This window comes from Mustela putorius, unplaced genomic scaffold (genome assembly GCF_011764305.1).
Source record: "Mustela putorius furo isolate JIRA1106 unplaced genomic scaffold, ASM1176430v1.1 tig00001358_pilon_pilon_pilon, whole genome shotgun sequence".
NCBI lineage: Eukaryota > Metazoa > Chordata > Mammalia > Carnivora > Mustelidae > Mustela > Mustela putorius.
The window spans coordinates 69120-87163 of NW_025421711.1; the positions used below are offsets into that span (position 1 = coordinate 69120).

Here is an 18044-nt window from a genome sequence, read left to right on the forward strand (position 1 = left end):
TTCTGATTAAATGGCTTAGTGATGATGAGGATTTAGTCAGACAGTGAAAGAGAGCAGTAAGCATAGTGTTAAGCGGTAAGACATTATAATACATTTGAACATCAAAAAACGTTGTGTTGGATCATCTGTTTATGTGAGTAAATAAATAAATAAAGCTTCCTGGGGTTCTGATAGAGGTAAAGAAGACGACTATATGATCCAAAGGGGCAAGTGCACCAAATGTTTATAGCAGCAATATCCACAATAGCCAAACTATGGAAAGAACCTAGATGTCCCTCAACAAATGAATGGTATATATATATATATATATAGATATAGATATATATATCTATATCTATATCTATATATATATATATATGATAGAATACTATGCAGCTTTCAAAAGAAATGAAATCTTGCCATTTGCGATGACATGGATGGAACTAGAGGGTATTATGCTTAGCAAAATAAGTCAACCAGAGAAAGACACTATCATATGATTTCCCTGATATGAGGAAATGGAGGTGCAATATGGGGGGTTTAGGGGAACAGGAAAAGAGTAAATGAAACAAGATGGGATCGGGAGGGAGACAAACCATAAGAGACTGTTAATCTCACAAAACAAACTGAGAGTTGCCCAGGGGGGTGGGGTTATGAACATTGGGGAGGGTATGTGCTGTGGTGAGTGCTGTGAAGTGTGTAAACCTGGCGATTCACAGACCTGTACCCCTGGGGCTAATAATACATTATATGTTAATTTAAAAAAAAGAAGAAGAAGAAGACTACTATAAATCAAATGCTATGGTTTTCAGCAAAGAGTGTGTAATCAGGCATATTTTGTTAAAGTAACCAAGTAAAATGATGGCGGAAAATTGGAAAAACAGAAAACATAAAAATCAGAGATTTTCAAAAGAGATATGGGACAGTGTAGAGAATATAGTCAATGATATTATAATAGTGTTATATGGTGAAAGATGGTGGCTATATTTGTAGTGATCATAGAATAATGTATGGAGATATTGAAAACCTGAAACCAATGTAACACTGAATATCAACTATACTCAAATAAAAGAATAGTAAAAGTAAAACATTTTAATTTAAAAAGATAAAAAGAGGGACAAGAATTTGAAAAGTGAATTTCAAAAAGAGTAAAGATGAGGCTAATACATACTCTGAACCTTGAGGAAAACACCATTTTGAAAATTCTTCCCAGTTTGAGAAAACCCAAATGAATCAATACCATAAAAGAACCCATTTTAACTGAGAGATGTAATGAATGCTCAAGAAATAATTTTATGACAGGATAATTCTTCCCTATGAAACAGCATACAGAAACCAGGGGAAACGCCTGGAAGCAAAGTAAACTATACTGAAAATAAGAATTAGGAAAAAGATAAATGATGAAGGATAAGAAAATTAGACCTGCAACAGAGACCTAGTGAAGAGAACTTTTAGCTTGTGGTTTAATGTTTTTGAGGATAATCTAGAGTTCATAACTGACTTGAGACAGGCTGGTTGTAGGCAGTTTAGGCAGACCCCTAAGACAGGCCTACTTTGGGCAGGTGGTGTTGGAGGAGGCCATTGGGCTGGACAAAGACAAATCCAACCATTTGACTAAAGTGTCTGTGAAGATGTTGAAGTCAGATGCAACAGAGAAAGACCTGTCAAACCTAATCTCAGAAATGGAGATGATGAAGATGATTGGACAGCACAAGGACACCATCAATCTGCTGGGTCCTGCACACAGGACGGTCCTTTGTACACTCTCATGGAATATGCCTCCTAAGACAACATACAGGAGTACCTGCAGGCCCAGAGGCCTCCTGACCTGGAGTACTGTTACAATATCAGCCACAATGCAGCAGAGCAACTCTCCTCAAAGGACCTGGTATCCTGTGCCTATCAGGTAGCCTGAGGCATGGAGTACCTTGCCTCCAAGAAGTGCATACACCAAGACCTGGCCACCAGGGAAGTGCTGGTGACAAAGGACAACATGATGAAGATCTCAGACTTCAGCCTTGCCAGAGATATCACCACATCAGTTACTATAAAAAGACAACCAACAGTGGACTGCCTGTGAAGTGGATGGTTCCTAAGGCCATGTTTGACCAGATCTACATCGACCAGAGAGTCTTCTGGTCTTTTGGGGTGATCCTGTGCAAAATCTTCACACTGGAAGCCTCCCATATCCTGGAGTGCCTGTGGAGGTGGTTTTCAAGCTGCTGAAGGAGTCATTTGATGGATAAGCCAATAAGTGCAGCAGAGAGTTATACACAATAATGAGGGGTGGCTGGCATGTGGTACCTTCAAGCTGGTGGTAGAAGAACTGGATCATACTGTGGCCTTGACCTCCAACCAGGAGTACCCGGACCTGTCCTTGGCCCTGGAACAATACTGTCTATGCTTTCCCAACACCCAAAGCTCCACCTGCTCCTCAGAGAACAATTCCACCTTCTCTCATGTGCCGTTGCCCAGGGAGTCCTATCTGCCCTGACACCCAGCCCAGCTTGCCAATGGTGGACTCAAATGACTAGTATCCCTATTACTCCTGTCCAGATTCCGTCATAAGCTGTAACCCTTACCCCCCACCCTCCCTGCAAGACTCACTGCCTTCTCCTTTGTCCCTTTCCTACTGGCAGGAGCCAGCTGCCTACCTGAGGCCTTCACCCCTTGAAGCTCACCTCTCTTCCTCTTCCTCCTCCTTACAACCTGCTCATGAAAGAAAGGCACAGAGAGGCAGGTACATGCTCGTGGCTACTTCCTTCCCGCCCATATGTTGGACCAAGAGCCCTCCCTGGCATCTGGTACTGCGTCGACGTCGAGGGAGTGGGAGATGAGGCATGCCAGTGAAAGGTGTGGGACCTTTCCTGTTTTGGTTTTGTCTGCTTAGCATAACATGTAAGACTGAGTTCTGGTGGCAGGGACCTAGTCCTTGGGGCTATAGCACTAGCGAGGGGAGGTCCACTGCTCTGGGCCTTGGCTAAGAGCAACCCCTGCTCCAGAGATATGGTGCCAATGGCTTATTAATTTTGATACTAATTTGCTTTGCTGACCAAATACCTGGTATCAAAAGATGGGAAGGCAAAGACTGGAAGCAGTGTTGTGACCATGGGCTCCCGCCCCAAACTATGAAGAAAACACAAAGTGTATAAATCTGAGTAAGTATATATTTACACACCTCTTTAAATAGGTTGTTATCAAAGATTTAATCAATGGGTGATATGCTCCTCGTGGCTGGGAAGCATCAGTTGCCATATATTAAAAACAAAGAAAAGAGGTGTCTGGGTGGCTTCCTCCATAAGTGTCCCTTCCTTTCAGGTCATGATCCCAGGGTCCTGGGATGGAGCCCCACATCAGGCTCTCTGCTCACTGGGAAAACTGCTTCTCCTTTTCCCTCTGCCCTGCTTATAGTTCCTCTTCCTGTCTCTCTGTCTGTCAAATAAATAAAATATTTAAAAAAAGAAACAAACAAAATGTTTTTAAAAGTTATCGCTTTTTTTTAAATTTTCTAGGGGTGACTGGATGACTCAGTTGTTTAAGTCGATATTTGCCTTTGGCTGAGGTCATGATTCCAGTGTACAGGGATCCAGGCCTGCATGGGACTACTTGCACCCCAAGGAGCTTGCTTCTTCCTCTCCCTTTGCACGTGATTCCTCCCGCTTGTGCGCTTCCTCTCTCTCTCTCTCTCTCTCTCTTCCTGTCAATAAACAAAATAAAACCTTTTACTAAATAAATAAATAAATAAACTTACTTTCAGTTTAGGTCCCTTAACAAAAATTGCTACTGCTTCATTTAAAAAAAAAAAAAGATAATTTAGAAAGATGCTTCCAGAGCTAAAAATCTGTTTTTTTTTTTTTTTCGGGATTAAATATAGAAGTGCTTTATAAAGTAAAAGAAAAACTATGCTATATTAACACTAATCACACTATAACTTTGGTGGTTATATCAAGATAATGAAAAGTGATTTTAAAGCAAATTTCATTATCAGACATAATGATCAAGTCAAAATTACAGAAGACTAAAAGGATGAATTTATCAGGGAGTATAATAATTCTAGACTTTTAATACTTAATAACAGATTTGGGGATATATAGGGAAAAACTAAGAACAAAAATCATAACTTCTACCTTAGAAGAGAAACGGAAAAAAGTTTCAACACCTTTATTTTAAGATTATATAGACAAATAGTCATCAAATTGGTAAGATATGTAAGACTTGAACAAAATTATCAACTACTTAGATATGCTTGATATTACAGAACACTCCCAACAACCGCAGACTACATATATCTTAAGCCATGATTTTCTTTGCAAAGGTCAACATTGATAATGTTCTAGTCATACCTCCGTGTACCAGGAAAGAAGTAGCATATTTCTTGAAAGACACAGCTATCAAAGCTCCATTGAGAAACCGTAAAGATGGAGAAGGGATTTGCAACTTATATATCTGATAATGGACATCTCCTCTGATTATTAAAAAATGAATAAAAATAAAAAACCTTACTAATAACCAAACAGAGTAACCAATTTTACATGTGAAGAAATTTATTGAAGAGACATGTCACCAAAAGGATATGGATGGCTTATAAGCACATGACAAATTTCTCAACATTTAGACATTGAAGAAATACAAATTAAAATTACAATGAGACATGTTTACATATCTATTAGAATGGCTAAAATTATAAAGGCTTATTTACTTCGTCTGAGCTAGATTAAGAAGCAACAAAAAATCTAAACTGTTGTTGGCATATATCATGATACCACCACTTTGGAAAATAGTTTGAAAATTTTTTTAAATGCAAAATATGTTGCAGTTACACAAATAGCCATTTTACTTCTAGGCATTTAACCAAGAGAAACAAACCCTATGTTCATACAAGACTTGTATATGAATTTCATAGCAGCTTTATTTTTAAGAATTGAAAACTGTGGAAATGTTCATCAATGTCCATCAATAGAGCAAAGACAAATTATGATCTATTCATTAAAGAGATTACTGTTCAAAATCAAAATGAACTATTTAAATTGGAGATTCTCAAGGTAATCGTGCTGAGAAAAGAAAAGCCAGGCAATGAATAGTATATACTGTGTGATTCCATGACTATAAAAAATCTAGAAAATACAAATTTATATATAGTCACAGTCATCAAATATATTGGTGTGAGTTTAGTGCCTTCTTCTGTGCTCCCATAGCTTCCTGCACTTGGATCTCCGAGCATTTGTTACACCATGTGAAAATATGAACTCTTTTTCTTTATTCTGTCTTACAAGAAAAAGAATCTTTGAAATTTTATGGACATTTGTACTCTCAGTTATTAGCAGAAATTCTATCATACAGTAAATTTCCAAATATAAAAGCCAGAGTTTTACAATGACTTCTAAGGTTTTACATGATCTAGCCACTCATTTAATCTCTGTGTCCTCTTTCCCTGCTACTCTTCAGTCCCTCACAGTGGCCTCCTTGCTATTCTTCAGATATGCCAGGCACGTCCAACCTTATCGCCTTCAAGATAGCCAATTCCTTTGTCTGGAGTGACCTTATTGCTGATAGTTCTGGGCAAATTCATCACCATTCCATGCCTTTGTTCAATTGTCAGCTTCATTGTAACTACCCTGATCTTCCTATTAAAATTCTTAACTCCCCATCCCCTGCCTAGCAACCTTGATTTTTCTCACCCTGATCTAATTTTTCTTTTTCCCCATTGTACTCATCATTTTTGAATGCACTATGCAATTTTTATTAAGTTTTATAGCTTTTAATTGTCTCACCCATTATAATAAACGTTCTACAAAGCCAAGTATTTCATTTACCAGTGTGTCTGAAGTAATATCTGCCATATAATAGGTTCAAGACACAATAGGTAAATTTCAGAAAAAGATATGCTGAGAGTATACTGACTTTCATAAGTCATTTCAATATTTTTTTTCCAAAAAATAAACTATGTAAAACATACCTTAAATTTACTTTCAAAATATTTTATAGCATATAATGGACAATATACATAAGCCTTAAAGAAACAATCATATGAATAACCATTTCATACCTACTTAAATATTGCATAATACCACACTCCTAGATCCTCTCTGAATGCTCTAAAATAACCCTTCAAAGGAAATACATTTTTTTTATTTTATTTTTTTCTTAATTTTTTATTTTTTATAAACATATATTTTTATCCCCAGGGGTACAGGTCTGTGAATCACCAGGTTTACACACTTCACAGCACTCACCAAAGCACATACCCTCCCCAATGTCCATAATCCCACCCCCTTCTCCCAAACCCCCTCCCCCCGGCAACCCTCAGTTTGTTTTGTGAGATTAAGAGTCACTTATGGTTTGTCTCCCTCCCAATCCCATCTTGTTTCATTTATTCTTCTTCTACCCACTTAAGCCTTCATGTTGCATCACCACTTCCTCATATCAGGGAGATCATATGATAGTTGTCTTTCTCTGCTTGACTTATTTCGCTAAGCATGATACGCTCTAGTTCCCTCCATGTTGTTGCAAATGGCAAGATTTCATTTCTTTTGATGGCTGCATAGTATTCCATTGTGTATATATACCACATCTTCTTGATCCATTCCTCTGTTGATGGACATCTAGGTTCTTTCCATAGTTTGGCTATTGTGGACATTGCTGCTATAAACATTCGGGTGCATGTGCCCCTTTGGATCACTACATTTGTATCTTTAGGGTAAATACCCAATAGTGCAATTGCTGGGTCATAGGGAAGTTCTATTTTCAACATTTTGAGGAACCTCCATGCTGTTTTCCAGAGTGGCTGCACCAGCTTGCATTCCCACCAACAGTGTAGGAGGGTTCCCCTTTCTCCGCATCCTCGCCAGCATCTGTCATTTCCTGACTTGTTGATTTTAGCCATTCTGACTGGTGTGAGGTGATATCTCATTGTGGTTCTGATTTGTATTTCCCTGATGCCGAGTGATATGGAGCACTTTTTCATGTGTCTGTTGGCCATCTGGATGTCTTCTTTGCAGAAATGTCTGTTCATGTCTTCTGCCCATTTCTTGATTGGATTATTTGTTCTTTGGGTGTTGAGTTTGCTAAGTTCTTTATAGATTCTGGACACTAGTCCTTTTAGAAGACCAAATGACAGAGAATAAAGAAGCTGAGCAAAAGAGGTCCAAACAGCTACTGGACCACGAGGGGAGAATTCGAGAGATAAGTGACACCATAAGACGAAACAACATTAGAATAATTGGGATTCCAGAAGAAGAAGAAAGTGAGAGGGGAGCAGAAGGTATACTGGAGAGAATTATTGGGGAGAATTTCCCCAATATGGCAAAGGGAACGAGCATCAAAATTCAGGAGGTTCAGAGAACGCCCCTCAAAATCAATAAGAATAGGCCCACACCCTGTCACCTAATAGTAAAATTTACAAGTCTCAATGACAAAGAGAAAATCCTGAAAGCAGCCCGGGAAAAGAAATCTGTAACATACAATGGTAAAAATATTAGATTGGCAGCTGACTTATCCACAGAGACCTGGCAGGCCAGAAAGAGCTGGCATGATATTTTCAGAGCACTAAACGAGAAAAACATGCAGCCAAGAATACTATATCCAGCTAGGCTATCATTGAAAATAGAAGGAGAGATTAAAAGCTTCCAGGACAAACAACAACTGAAAGAATTTGCAAATACCAAAACAGCTCTACAGGAAATATTGAAAGGGGTCCTCTAAGCAAAGAGAGAGCCTACAAGTGGTAGATCAGAAAGGAACAGAGACCATATACAGTAACAGTCACCTTACAGGCAATACAATGGCACTAAATTCATATCTCTCAATAGTTACCCTGAATGTGAATGGGCTAAATGCCCCTGTCAAAAGACACAGGGTATCAGAATGGATAAAAAAAAACAAAACCCATCTATATGTTGCCTCCAAGAAACACATTTTAAGCCCGAAGACACCTCCAGATTTAAAGTGAGGGGGTGGAAAAGAATTTACCATGCTAATGGACATCAGAAGAAAGCAGGAGTGGCAATCCTTATATCAGATCAATTAGATTTTAAGCCAAAGACTATAATAAGAGATGAGGAAGGACACTATATCATACTCAAAGGGTCTGTCCAACAAGAAGATTTAACAATTTTAAATATCTATGCCCCCAATGTGGGAGCAGCCAACTATATAAACCAATTAATAACAAAATCAAAGAAACACATCAACAATAATACAATAATAGTAGGGGACTTTAACACTCCCCTCACTGAAATGGACAGGTCATCCAAGCAAAAGATCAGCAAGGAAATAAAGGAAATACATTTTTAAAAATAACATATTTTTGGCAAATAATTTAATAAAATAAAAGTTTCATTCATCTATGTAGATCATAATAAATGTTTTTAATAAGCATGAAATTATAACTCTGAAGTGTGCTAAAATGAAACCACCTGCTAAGGGTGAGAGAACAAAAATAAACATCATTTTTCCAAATAAGAGGAATTTATTACCTTTGAATCAAAGCATGTGGATGTGTTCAAACTGGCAATAAAGGAATATGGAAACACAAACCATAGAATGTCATATTTTAGATTTCTAAAAGACTTCAAAGTGAAGAGGATACACTTTTTAAATGCTATATAATGCTACATAATGACAAGACTTTTTTTTTATTCCTTTAAAAAAAAAAGTCCTTTCAAAAAAATCTTTTTTTTATTTTTTATTTTTTGATCCCATAGGTTTACTCTGATCCTGGAACTTTGTCATTTTGACCTTCTCTGCTGATTAAAATATTCTTCATCATCAGCACCTACTGCTCTCCTCTCCTGGTGGTCTCTCGGGAAGGGGTCTTCTCTAGCTCTTCTAGCAGGAGATGGGCACTTCCCCTCTACCCCTGTTGCCGGACCAACCTTACCTATCCTGCAGGGTCAGGTCGGCCTGGCCTTTTATCTGTTGTTCTCTTCTGAGTGGTTAGTTTTTCATAGATACCGTGCTTTGCTTTTGTCAGGATTTACCCTGGACTATCAAAACCCTTTTCTTGTGCCAGTGAAGCCTAAGAAACAGTCCTGATGAGAGAACCAGGAACTCGAACAGATCATATTTATCCTGAATGTTCCATCCAAAATGAAAAATACATTTCTGAGGAGCCTCAAGATATCTGAGAAGGGAAGTTTCACCAACTCTGTCATGTAGGGGCATCAATTCCGATTCTGTGTCAATTTTCCTACTTTCCCAGCTAATAATTCTCTACCTCAGAAAGCCCACTCTCAACCGTTTCCTCTCTCAAAGGCAGTTGCTCTTAGAGTCTGCACATGGCACTTGGGGCCTGCTGTTCATAGGCTACTGCCCTCTGTACCTTGGGTCTAACAGCTGCAGGGCATCAAGATGAGAATGTCTCTTGTTTTAAGACTTAATATAGTTCGGTGCACATGGTAAGCAATAATCACTTATTTTGTTGACCAAGTGTTCGACCTTTCTTTTTTTTTTTTTTTTTTTTTTCACCAGAAGCTTCTTCCCTTTATTTTAGTTTATTAATAGGATACAGAGTGCAGGCACTTACAGTGGTCAAACCGAGCGAGGAGCGAGCAAGGGCTGCTCTGCCATGGGCCGCTGGAGGCCCACCCCATCGGGGAGGCCTGGGTGGGAGCCAGGAGCCCCTCCGAGCCTCCCCACTTACTCAGCCCTGAGCCCGAGCCACCCCGGGGACCTAGGAGGAGGAGGGGACCCAGGGAGGAGAGCGCGAGGCCGGCAGGACGGAGGCTTCCGGCCCCGGCGAAGGCACCTCCGGCAGCCGAGGCTCGGCCGTGTGATTAATACGGCCACAGAAAGAATATTTACAACTTGCAGGGTGGGCAGTGCAGGGCCTGCTGGGCCTGGCTTGCTGCCTGGAGCTCCTGCTGCTGAGAAGCGGACATGCTCCTTGGGCCCCCGGAAGAGCTGGGGGGACAGGCACTCTTGCTGCCCCGGTTTCCAAAAGGCCTGTTCTTCTCAGGCTTTCCGGGCCAGAGAAGCCCGGGGTGAGTCCCCCCCCCGGCCCCGGGGCAGGGATGCTCATTTGAGATGGCGCCCAGAGCACTCCCTCCTCTGCGACCCTGTGGCTCCATCCCCCAAAGTGCAACGGCCCAGCTCCCCACCCCTGCCTCAGGGTTCCAGGGCTCCTTCTTCAGTGCTGTGTCCAGCTGGGGATGGGGGCCAAGGTTAAGGAGGAGTCAGGGGGCTGCCCACAGGGAGCCTGGTCCTGGCACGTGGATGACAGGGCCGGGGATGGCGGAGGGGCCCGGACCACCGAAGCTCCCACATGGTGGGGGTGGGGGTGCGAAGACCCCCCGAGAACACGCCCCCCGTGGCCTAGTCCCCCGTGGCCTAGTCGAGCAGGGATGGCTCGGCTGGGCGGATAATGGTGGGCCGGCTGGGCGCAGCAGGGGGTCTTCTACTGGGCACTCCAGGGGGGATGCCGGGTGGAATCCGTGCCCGCCGAGACGGGATCTGAGGTGGGGCCGAGAAGGGGTCATTGTTAGCAAACACGCTCTGGGGTCCAGGCCTGGACGGGATGGGGGGCGCAGCGAAGGAGGCCGCTGCCCCCACTGGCACGGGAATCAGAGGGGCCCCGGGGTCGGGCCTCTCACTGCTGGCGGCCGGCCCGGGGGGTGCACGCTGGACACAGGTCGGCGCTGTGGAGTGGGGCTGTGGCTGGTGGCGCTCTGTAGCCAGGTGTCATCGACGGGCGGCGGCACGGGCGTGGACACGGTGCTGGTGCTGATGTCCCCGATGATGTTGAGGGCCTCCTTGAGCGCGTGGTACATGCGCAGCATGTCGTCCCGCCGCTGGGCCTGGTCGGCCGACTCCTCCATGAGGCTGCTCTGGTCCGCCGAGGAGTATAGGTAGGCTAGCAGCTCGTGGTGGATGAAGGCCTTGGTGTTGTTGATCATGAGGTGCATGATGGTCTTTGGCATGAGGTCGCGGATGGACTTGTTGATGATGGCCACGTACGAGTCCACCAGGTTGCGAATGGTCTCCACCTGCCGCTCCAGCTGCGGGTCCATGGAGAAGGTGTTCTCCTGGACACCGTCCTCATTTTCTGCCTGGTCCTTCTCAGGGTAGACCCCGGCTCGGAGGAATGAGGCCTTCCAGCTGTCCACGTCCTCCTGGGAGTCACAGGCCAGCTCGATCTGCCGAAGGTCCTTGTAGACGTTCCTCTGCTCCGTGTTGAAGATGGCAAAGACATGCTTGTTGGACATGAAGCCTTTCTCCACATCGCGGATCTTCAGGTTGTCCAAAGGCAGCATGTACTTCTTCTCCTTCTCCTCCTCATCCTTGTACCAGGACAGAGACTCGGCGGTCAGCACAAACCAGTACTCCTTGGAGCCGCCCTTCATGAGGCTGATGTTGTTGATGGTCAACCAGCCCCTGCGGATCACCAAGATCTCCCCCTGGTTGGGGATGGCTCTCTTCTTATTCAGCTGTGTGTTCCTCTGCTGGGTGTTAGCAAATCCAATGAAGTCCTCATGGTTTGTGTTGATGTAGGACTGCTCGATGTCAATCAGAAGAAGAATCTGGTCCTTGGTTCTCCCCTCCCGTTCCCGGATGTAGGTAGTGACGATTCGCTCCGTCTCTTCTCGCAAGCGGGGGTAGGAGCTGAGCTTCTCGGCACACTTTTTAATGACCGTGGCCAGCTCTGAGACCACGAGATCAACACACTTCAAACTCGGCTCTTTGAGCTTTACAATCTGTTTTTTCACAATGGCTTCAAAGGCCATGTCCGGGGTGAAGAGCCCCGTCCTGACTCCGTGGATGTTCTTAATGGCGTAGCTGATCTCGCGCCGTAAATCCTTCTCGTCAAACTCCATCTTCACCAGCTCAAAGGGAAACCGCTCGTGGAAGATGCGATTGATTCGGGCGCCCCCGGAGAGCTCTAGTGTGTCCACTTGGTCTCCAGAGCCTTCGATCCTCTTTTCAAAGTCCACCCCAAACTGCTGGACCATCTGCAGCAAGGCTTTGGTTTTGCGTGTGGGGTCGTCGGGCCTGAAGTTCTTGTACTCCTCCACCTCCTTCTCCAGGGACAGCAGCTGGCTCTGCAGCTTGCTCCGCAGGGCTGGCAGTGACTCCCGGATGTGGTTGGTCAGTTGCTGGTTCAGGGTCTTCTGCAGGTGCGGGGTGCCCATGCGGTCAGCCATGTGCCGGTAGGCCGGGTGGGAGAGGAAGAACTTCCTCTCGGCCGCCAGCGCCGCACGGATGTCCTTCTTGCCCTCGATGTCCTTCTGGCTGCGGTTCACCACACCGATGTAGCCTCTTCTCAAGGGGAGCAGCTTGTTCTCCAGGACGTCCCTAGCGTCAGTGCCTTCGTCCATCAGATCGAGCTTTGTGATGACGCCAATGGTCCGCAGGCCTTGTGGGTCGACCTCCTTGGCCAGCTTGAGGGCGTCCGAGTTGGCCAGGTCCATGTTGGCAGGGGTGACAGCGAGGATGAGGCTGCTTTCCCGGCTGATGAACTGTAGGATCATGTCCTTGATCTGGTACTCGATATCTGGGGGCTGGTCCCCCACAGGCACCTTGGTGATACCTGGGAGGTCGATGAGGGTCAGGTTCAACACGTGGGGCGAGTAGACCCGCAGGTTGATGGGCACTGGGGAGATGCCTTTGTTGGTCCCCGTGACCCTGTCGGTCTCCGCTTTGATCTCCTGCCGGACTTCATCAAAGTCTGTAAACTTTTTGGACTTACAGTGCAAAAACTCAGCATATTCTGTTTTTGAGAAGATGAGCTGCAGAATGAGAGGTCGCCGGGTGACGATTCCTGAACCTCGGGGAAGGAAGTCCCGGCCGACGAAGTTCTCGAGCACCGAGCTCTTGCCGGCGCTCTGGCCGCCCACCACGGCGATCTGCGGCAGGTCCAGGTGGCAGCTCTGGCCGATGGAGCTGAAAGCGTCCTGCAGTTTGTTGACCAGGGGGATCAGCTCTTCCATCCCGCGGTTGCCCATGGCGCCGGTGGCCCCGGCCCGAGCGCCCCGCGCTCTCCGCCTGTCCCGGCCCTTAACGACGCGGCCCCGCGGCGTCCGCGGCCGTTGCTCCCCGCCCGCCCGGGCCTCGGCGCGACGCCCGCTCCCGGCTCGGCCTCACCGTGTTCGACCTTTCTTAATTATTCTAGTACCACAGTTTACTTGTTCAAAGATTTGTCCGCCCCCCCCCCATTTTAATATCTCTTAAGGTGGCACTCACCTTGCACTTGAGGACATATCCTAGTTTAACTGACAGCATTTCTCTTTCTTAGTCGAACATAAACTATAGTGCATCTTACCCTTGATGAAAGCTAGGATGCAATTAAATACTCCATTATGGTTACGATTCTGATATTTGAAATCCTCCGGTAGCCTCCTGTGCCCCCACAGTGTAGTACCTCACCTTCTCGGCATAGTATACAAACCATCTCACCCCAGTGTTAACCCCGGGACTCAGCCTCCATCCCCAGGTAATGATGCCAGATCAGCTGTCGATTATCATGAACTTGCTGTAGTTTCCTGAATGCACTGTGCTGCCTCCTGGCACTTTGAAACTTGACACACTCATCCTCATTCTTCGCTTTGCCCTTGTCTATCAGCTCCCCTGAAAATCTGTTCCTAAGTGGCTTTTCTCAGCTCCAACCTACCCTCGGCAGTCTTTTCTCTCCCTGTGGTAAAGCCTGTCACACTGCAACAGGGACTTGCCGGTTGTCCCCCTGAGAAGAGAAAAGGGACAGTGAGGGCCCCCCAGCATTTGCAGCTCTAGTGCAGAGCCCCATGCCTGGCTTGCAGGAAATGCGAGATCATGAAGACAAACGGAGATCATCCTCTGGCTAAAACCAGCTCTTCTTTGCCTAAGGCTGGATCATTAAAGAGCAGCCAGATATTATTGCTGTTTTTCTAGGGATTTTTTCCCCATATATTTCGCAGGTCTTTAACCATTATATAGCACTTTAATTCAGGCTTCAACCGCTTCCTAGTCAGATCAGGTGAAATCATTTTCCTTCCAATACCCTCGATGTTTTTCTCACCTAGTAATTCTTTTTTTAAAGATCTTATTTACCCATTTGACGGATCACATGTAGGCAGAGAGGCACCAGAGAGAAAAGGGTAAGCAGGCTCCCCGCTGAGCAAAGAGCGTGATGTGGGGCTCCATCCCAGTACCCTGAAATCATGACCTGAGCCGAAGGCAGAGGCCTAAACCACTGAGCCACCCAGGAGACCCATAACTGGTAATTTTTAATCAACGTGGATTTCCTGCATCAAATAGTTCCTTCTTCTTCAAGTAGAAATATATAAATATATTGATAAGTCACACGCATGTCTTAGGAGAATGTCATACCTTTAGTAGCAAACTTGAAATCTTGGCCATTGGTTATGATTTTTGTTTTGGTTTGACTTGGTTCGGTTTTTGTAATTTTAAAAATCCCTCCAGCCCTTGGCTCTGTCTGACCTGATTGCTTTCAGCTGTTTCTGCAACAAAGTTGTCCCAGCAGCGAAAACTCTCATTGTTTCCAGTGGCGCCCCCTTCTGAACACTTTGTTAATAAAATGCTTTTTTTTTTTTCTTTTGCTATGGTAAATGTGGAACAACAGTGAGGTATTTCAAAGAGGTGAACCTCAGATAAATTTCTCTAAGGGTGGGGTGAGGGTTACTAAAAAGGAACTTGACAAGGCTTTTAAAGATATAGACAATCATTATAACATAACGTGACTGATTGTTACCGTGCTCTTAACTGGGCAAACACTTGTTGGCTTCCAAGATAGACTAACAGAGTTGAGATGGTTCTAGCGGCCTGCTAGCACAGGGTCTCATGAGCCAGGGATTCTAGCCACTGGCTGTGCAAGGTTGAGACCTGTTAGTGATTCTATTTTTTCCTCTACAGAATGGGTCTTTCTACATTCCAGGTCCTTTCTACCCCAATAAATAATGCGGCGATTCTCTCAGAGAGTATTACTTTTGGTTTAAACAGCCAACTGTCTGTTAAAAAGGACTTTTGTTTAAATTCCTTTAAAAAAAAAAGTCCTTTCAAAAAAATCTTTTTTTTATTTTTTATTTTTTGATCCCATAGGTTTACTCTGATCCTGGAACTTTGTCATTTTGACCTTCTCTGCTGATTAAAATATTCTTCATCATCAGCACCTACTGCTCTCCTCTCCTGGTGGTCTCTCGGGAAGGGGTCTTCTCTAGCTCTTCTAGCAGGAGATGGGCACTTCCCCTCTACCCCTGTTGCCAGACCAACCTTACCTATCCTGCAGGGTCAGGTCGGCCTGGCCTTTTATCTGTTGTTCTCTTCTGAGTGGTTAGTTTTTCATAGATACCGTGATTTGCTTTTGTCAGGATTTACCCTGGACTATCAAAACCCTTTTCTTGTGCCAGTGAAGCCTAAGAAACAGTCCTGATGAGAGAACCAGGAACTCGAACAGATCATATTTATCCTGAATGTTCCGTCCAAAATAAAAATACATTTCTGAGGAGCCTCAAGATATCTGAGAAGGGAAGTTTCACCAACTCTGTCATGTAGGGGCATCAATTCCGATTCTGTGTCAATTTTCCTACTTTCCCAGCTAATAATTCTCTACCTCAGAAAGCCCACTCTCAACAATTTCCTCTCTCTCAAAGGCAGTTGCTCTTAGAGTCTGCACATGGCACTTGGGGCCTGCTGTTCATAGGCTACTGCCCTCTGTACCTTGGGTCTAACATCTGCGGGACATCAAGATGAGAATGTCTCTTGTTCTAAGACTTAATATAGTTGGGTGCACATGGTAAGCAATAATCACTTATTCTGTTGATCCAAGTGTTCGACCTTTCTTAATTATTCTAGTACCACAGTTTACTTGTTCTAAGATTTGTCCTCCACCCCCCCATTTTAATATCTCTTAAGGTGGCACTCACCTTGCACTTGAGGACATATCCTAGTTTAACTGACAGCATTTCTCTTTCTTAGTCGAACATAAACTATAGTGCATCTTACCCTTGATGAAAGCTAGGATGCAATTAAATGCTCTATTATGGTTACGATTCTGATATTTGAAATCCTCCAGTAGCTCCCTGTGCCCCCACAGTGTAGTACCTCACCTTCTCGACATAGTATACAAACCATCTCACCCCAGTGTTAACCCCGGGGCTCACCCTCCATCCCCAGGTGATGCTGCCAGATCAGTTGTCGGTTATCATGAACTTGCTGTAGTTTCCTGAATGCACTGTGCTGCCTCCTGGCACTTTGAAACTTGACACACTTATCCTCATTCTTCGCTTTGCCCTTGTCTATCACCTCCCCTGAAAATCTGTTCCTAAGTGGCTTTTCCCGGCTCCAACCTACCCTTGGCAGTCTTTTCTCTCCCTGTGGTAAAGCCTGTCACACTGCACCATGGACATGCTGGTTGTCCCCCTGAGAAGAGAAAAGGGACAGTGAGGGCCCCCCAGCATTTGCAGTTCTAGTGCAGAGCCCCATGCCTGGCTTGCAGGAAATGCCAGATCATGAAGACAAACGGAGATCATCCTCTGGCTAAAACCAGCTCTTCTTTGCCTACCGCAGGATCTGGATCATTAAAGAGCAGCCAGTTATTATTGCTGTTTTTCTAGGGATTTTTTCCCCATATATTTCCCAGGTTTTTACACTTTATATAGCACTTTAATTCACGCTTCAAACACTTCCTAGTCAGATCAGGTGAAATCATTTTCCTTCCCATACCCTCGATGTTTTTCTCACCTACTAATTCTTTTTTTAAAGATCTTGTTTACCCATTTGACGGATCACAAGTAGGCAGAGAGGCGGCAGAGAGAAAGGGGTAAGCAGGATCCCCACTGAGCAAAGAGCGTGATGTGGGGCTCCATCCCAGGACTCTGAAATCATGACCTGAGCCGCAGGCAGAGGCCTAAACCACTGAGCCACCCTGGAGCCCCATATCTGGTAACTTTAATCAACGTGGATTTGCTGCATCAAATAGTTCCTTCTTCTTCAAGTAGAAATATATAAATATATTGATCAAGTCACATGCATGTCTTAGGAGAATGTCATACCTTTAGTAGCAAACTTGAAATCTTGGCCATTGGTTATGATTTTTGTTTTGGTTTGATTTGGTTCGGTTTTTGTAATCTTAAAAATCCCTCCAGCCCTTGGCTCTGTCTGACCTGATTGCTTTCAGCTGTTTCTGCAACAAAGTTGTCCCAGCAGCGAAAACTCTCATTTTTTTTTTTTCCAGTGGCGCCCCCTTCTGAACACTTTCTTAATAAAAAGCTTTTTTTTTTTTTTTTTTTTTTTTTTTTTTTTTTGGCTATGGTAAATGTGGAACAACAGTGAGGTATTTCAAAGAGGTGAACCACAGACAAATTTCTCTAAGGGTGGGGTTATGAGGGTTACTCAAAAAGGAATTGACAAGGCTTTTAAAGATATCGACAATCATTATAACATAACGTGACTGATTGTTATCGTGCTCTTAACTGGGCAAACACTTGTTGGCTTCCAAGATAGCCTAACATAGTTGAGATATTCTAGCGGCCTGCTAGCACAGGGTCTCATGAGCCAGGGATTCTAGCCACTGGCTGTGCAAGGTTGAGACCTGTTAGTGATTCTATTTTTTCCTCTACAGAATGGGTCTTTCTACATTCCAGGTCCTTTCTACCCCAATAAATAATGCGGCGATTCTCTCAGAGAGTATTACTTTTGGTTTAAACAGCCAACTGTCTGTTAAAAAGGACTTTTGTTTAAATTCCTTTAAAAAAAAAAAGTCCTTTCAAAAAAATCTTTTTTTTATTTTTTATTTTTTGATCCCATAGGTTTACTCTGATCCTGGAACTTTGTCATTTTGACCTTCTCTGCTGATTAAAATATTCTTCATCATCAGCACCTACTGCTCTCCTCTCCTGGTGGTCTCTCGGGAAGGGGTCTTCTCTAGCTCTTCTAGCAGGAGATGGGCACTTCCCCTCTACCCCTGTTGCCAGACCAACCTTACCTATCCTGCAGGGTCAGGTCGGCCTGGCCTTTTATCTGTTGTTCTCTTCTGAGTGGTTAGTTTTTCATAGATACCGTGATTTGCTTTTGTCAGGATTTACCCTGGACTATCAAAACCCTTTTCTTGTGCCAGTGAAGCCTAAGAAACAGTCCTG

General features: G+C 44.3%; 1 protein-coding gene across 1 annotated transcript; it reads right to left on the reverse strand.

The window, feature by feature from the left end:
* Positions 1-9446: 9446 nt before the first annotated feature.
* Positions 9447-13050, reverse strand: LOC106005412 (dynamin-2-like). Its single transcript, XM_045087515.1, is given in 2 exon segments — positions 9447-10563; positions 10566-13050. Coding segments are annotated over 2 exon segments (2610 nt in total). The 5' UTR covers positions 12918-13050; the 3' UTR covers positions 9447-10305.
* Positions 13051-18044: the final 4994 nt, after the last annotated feature.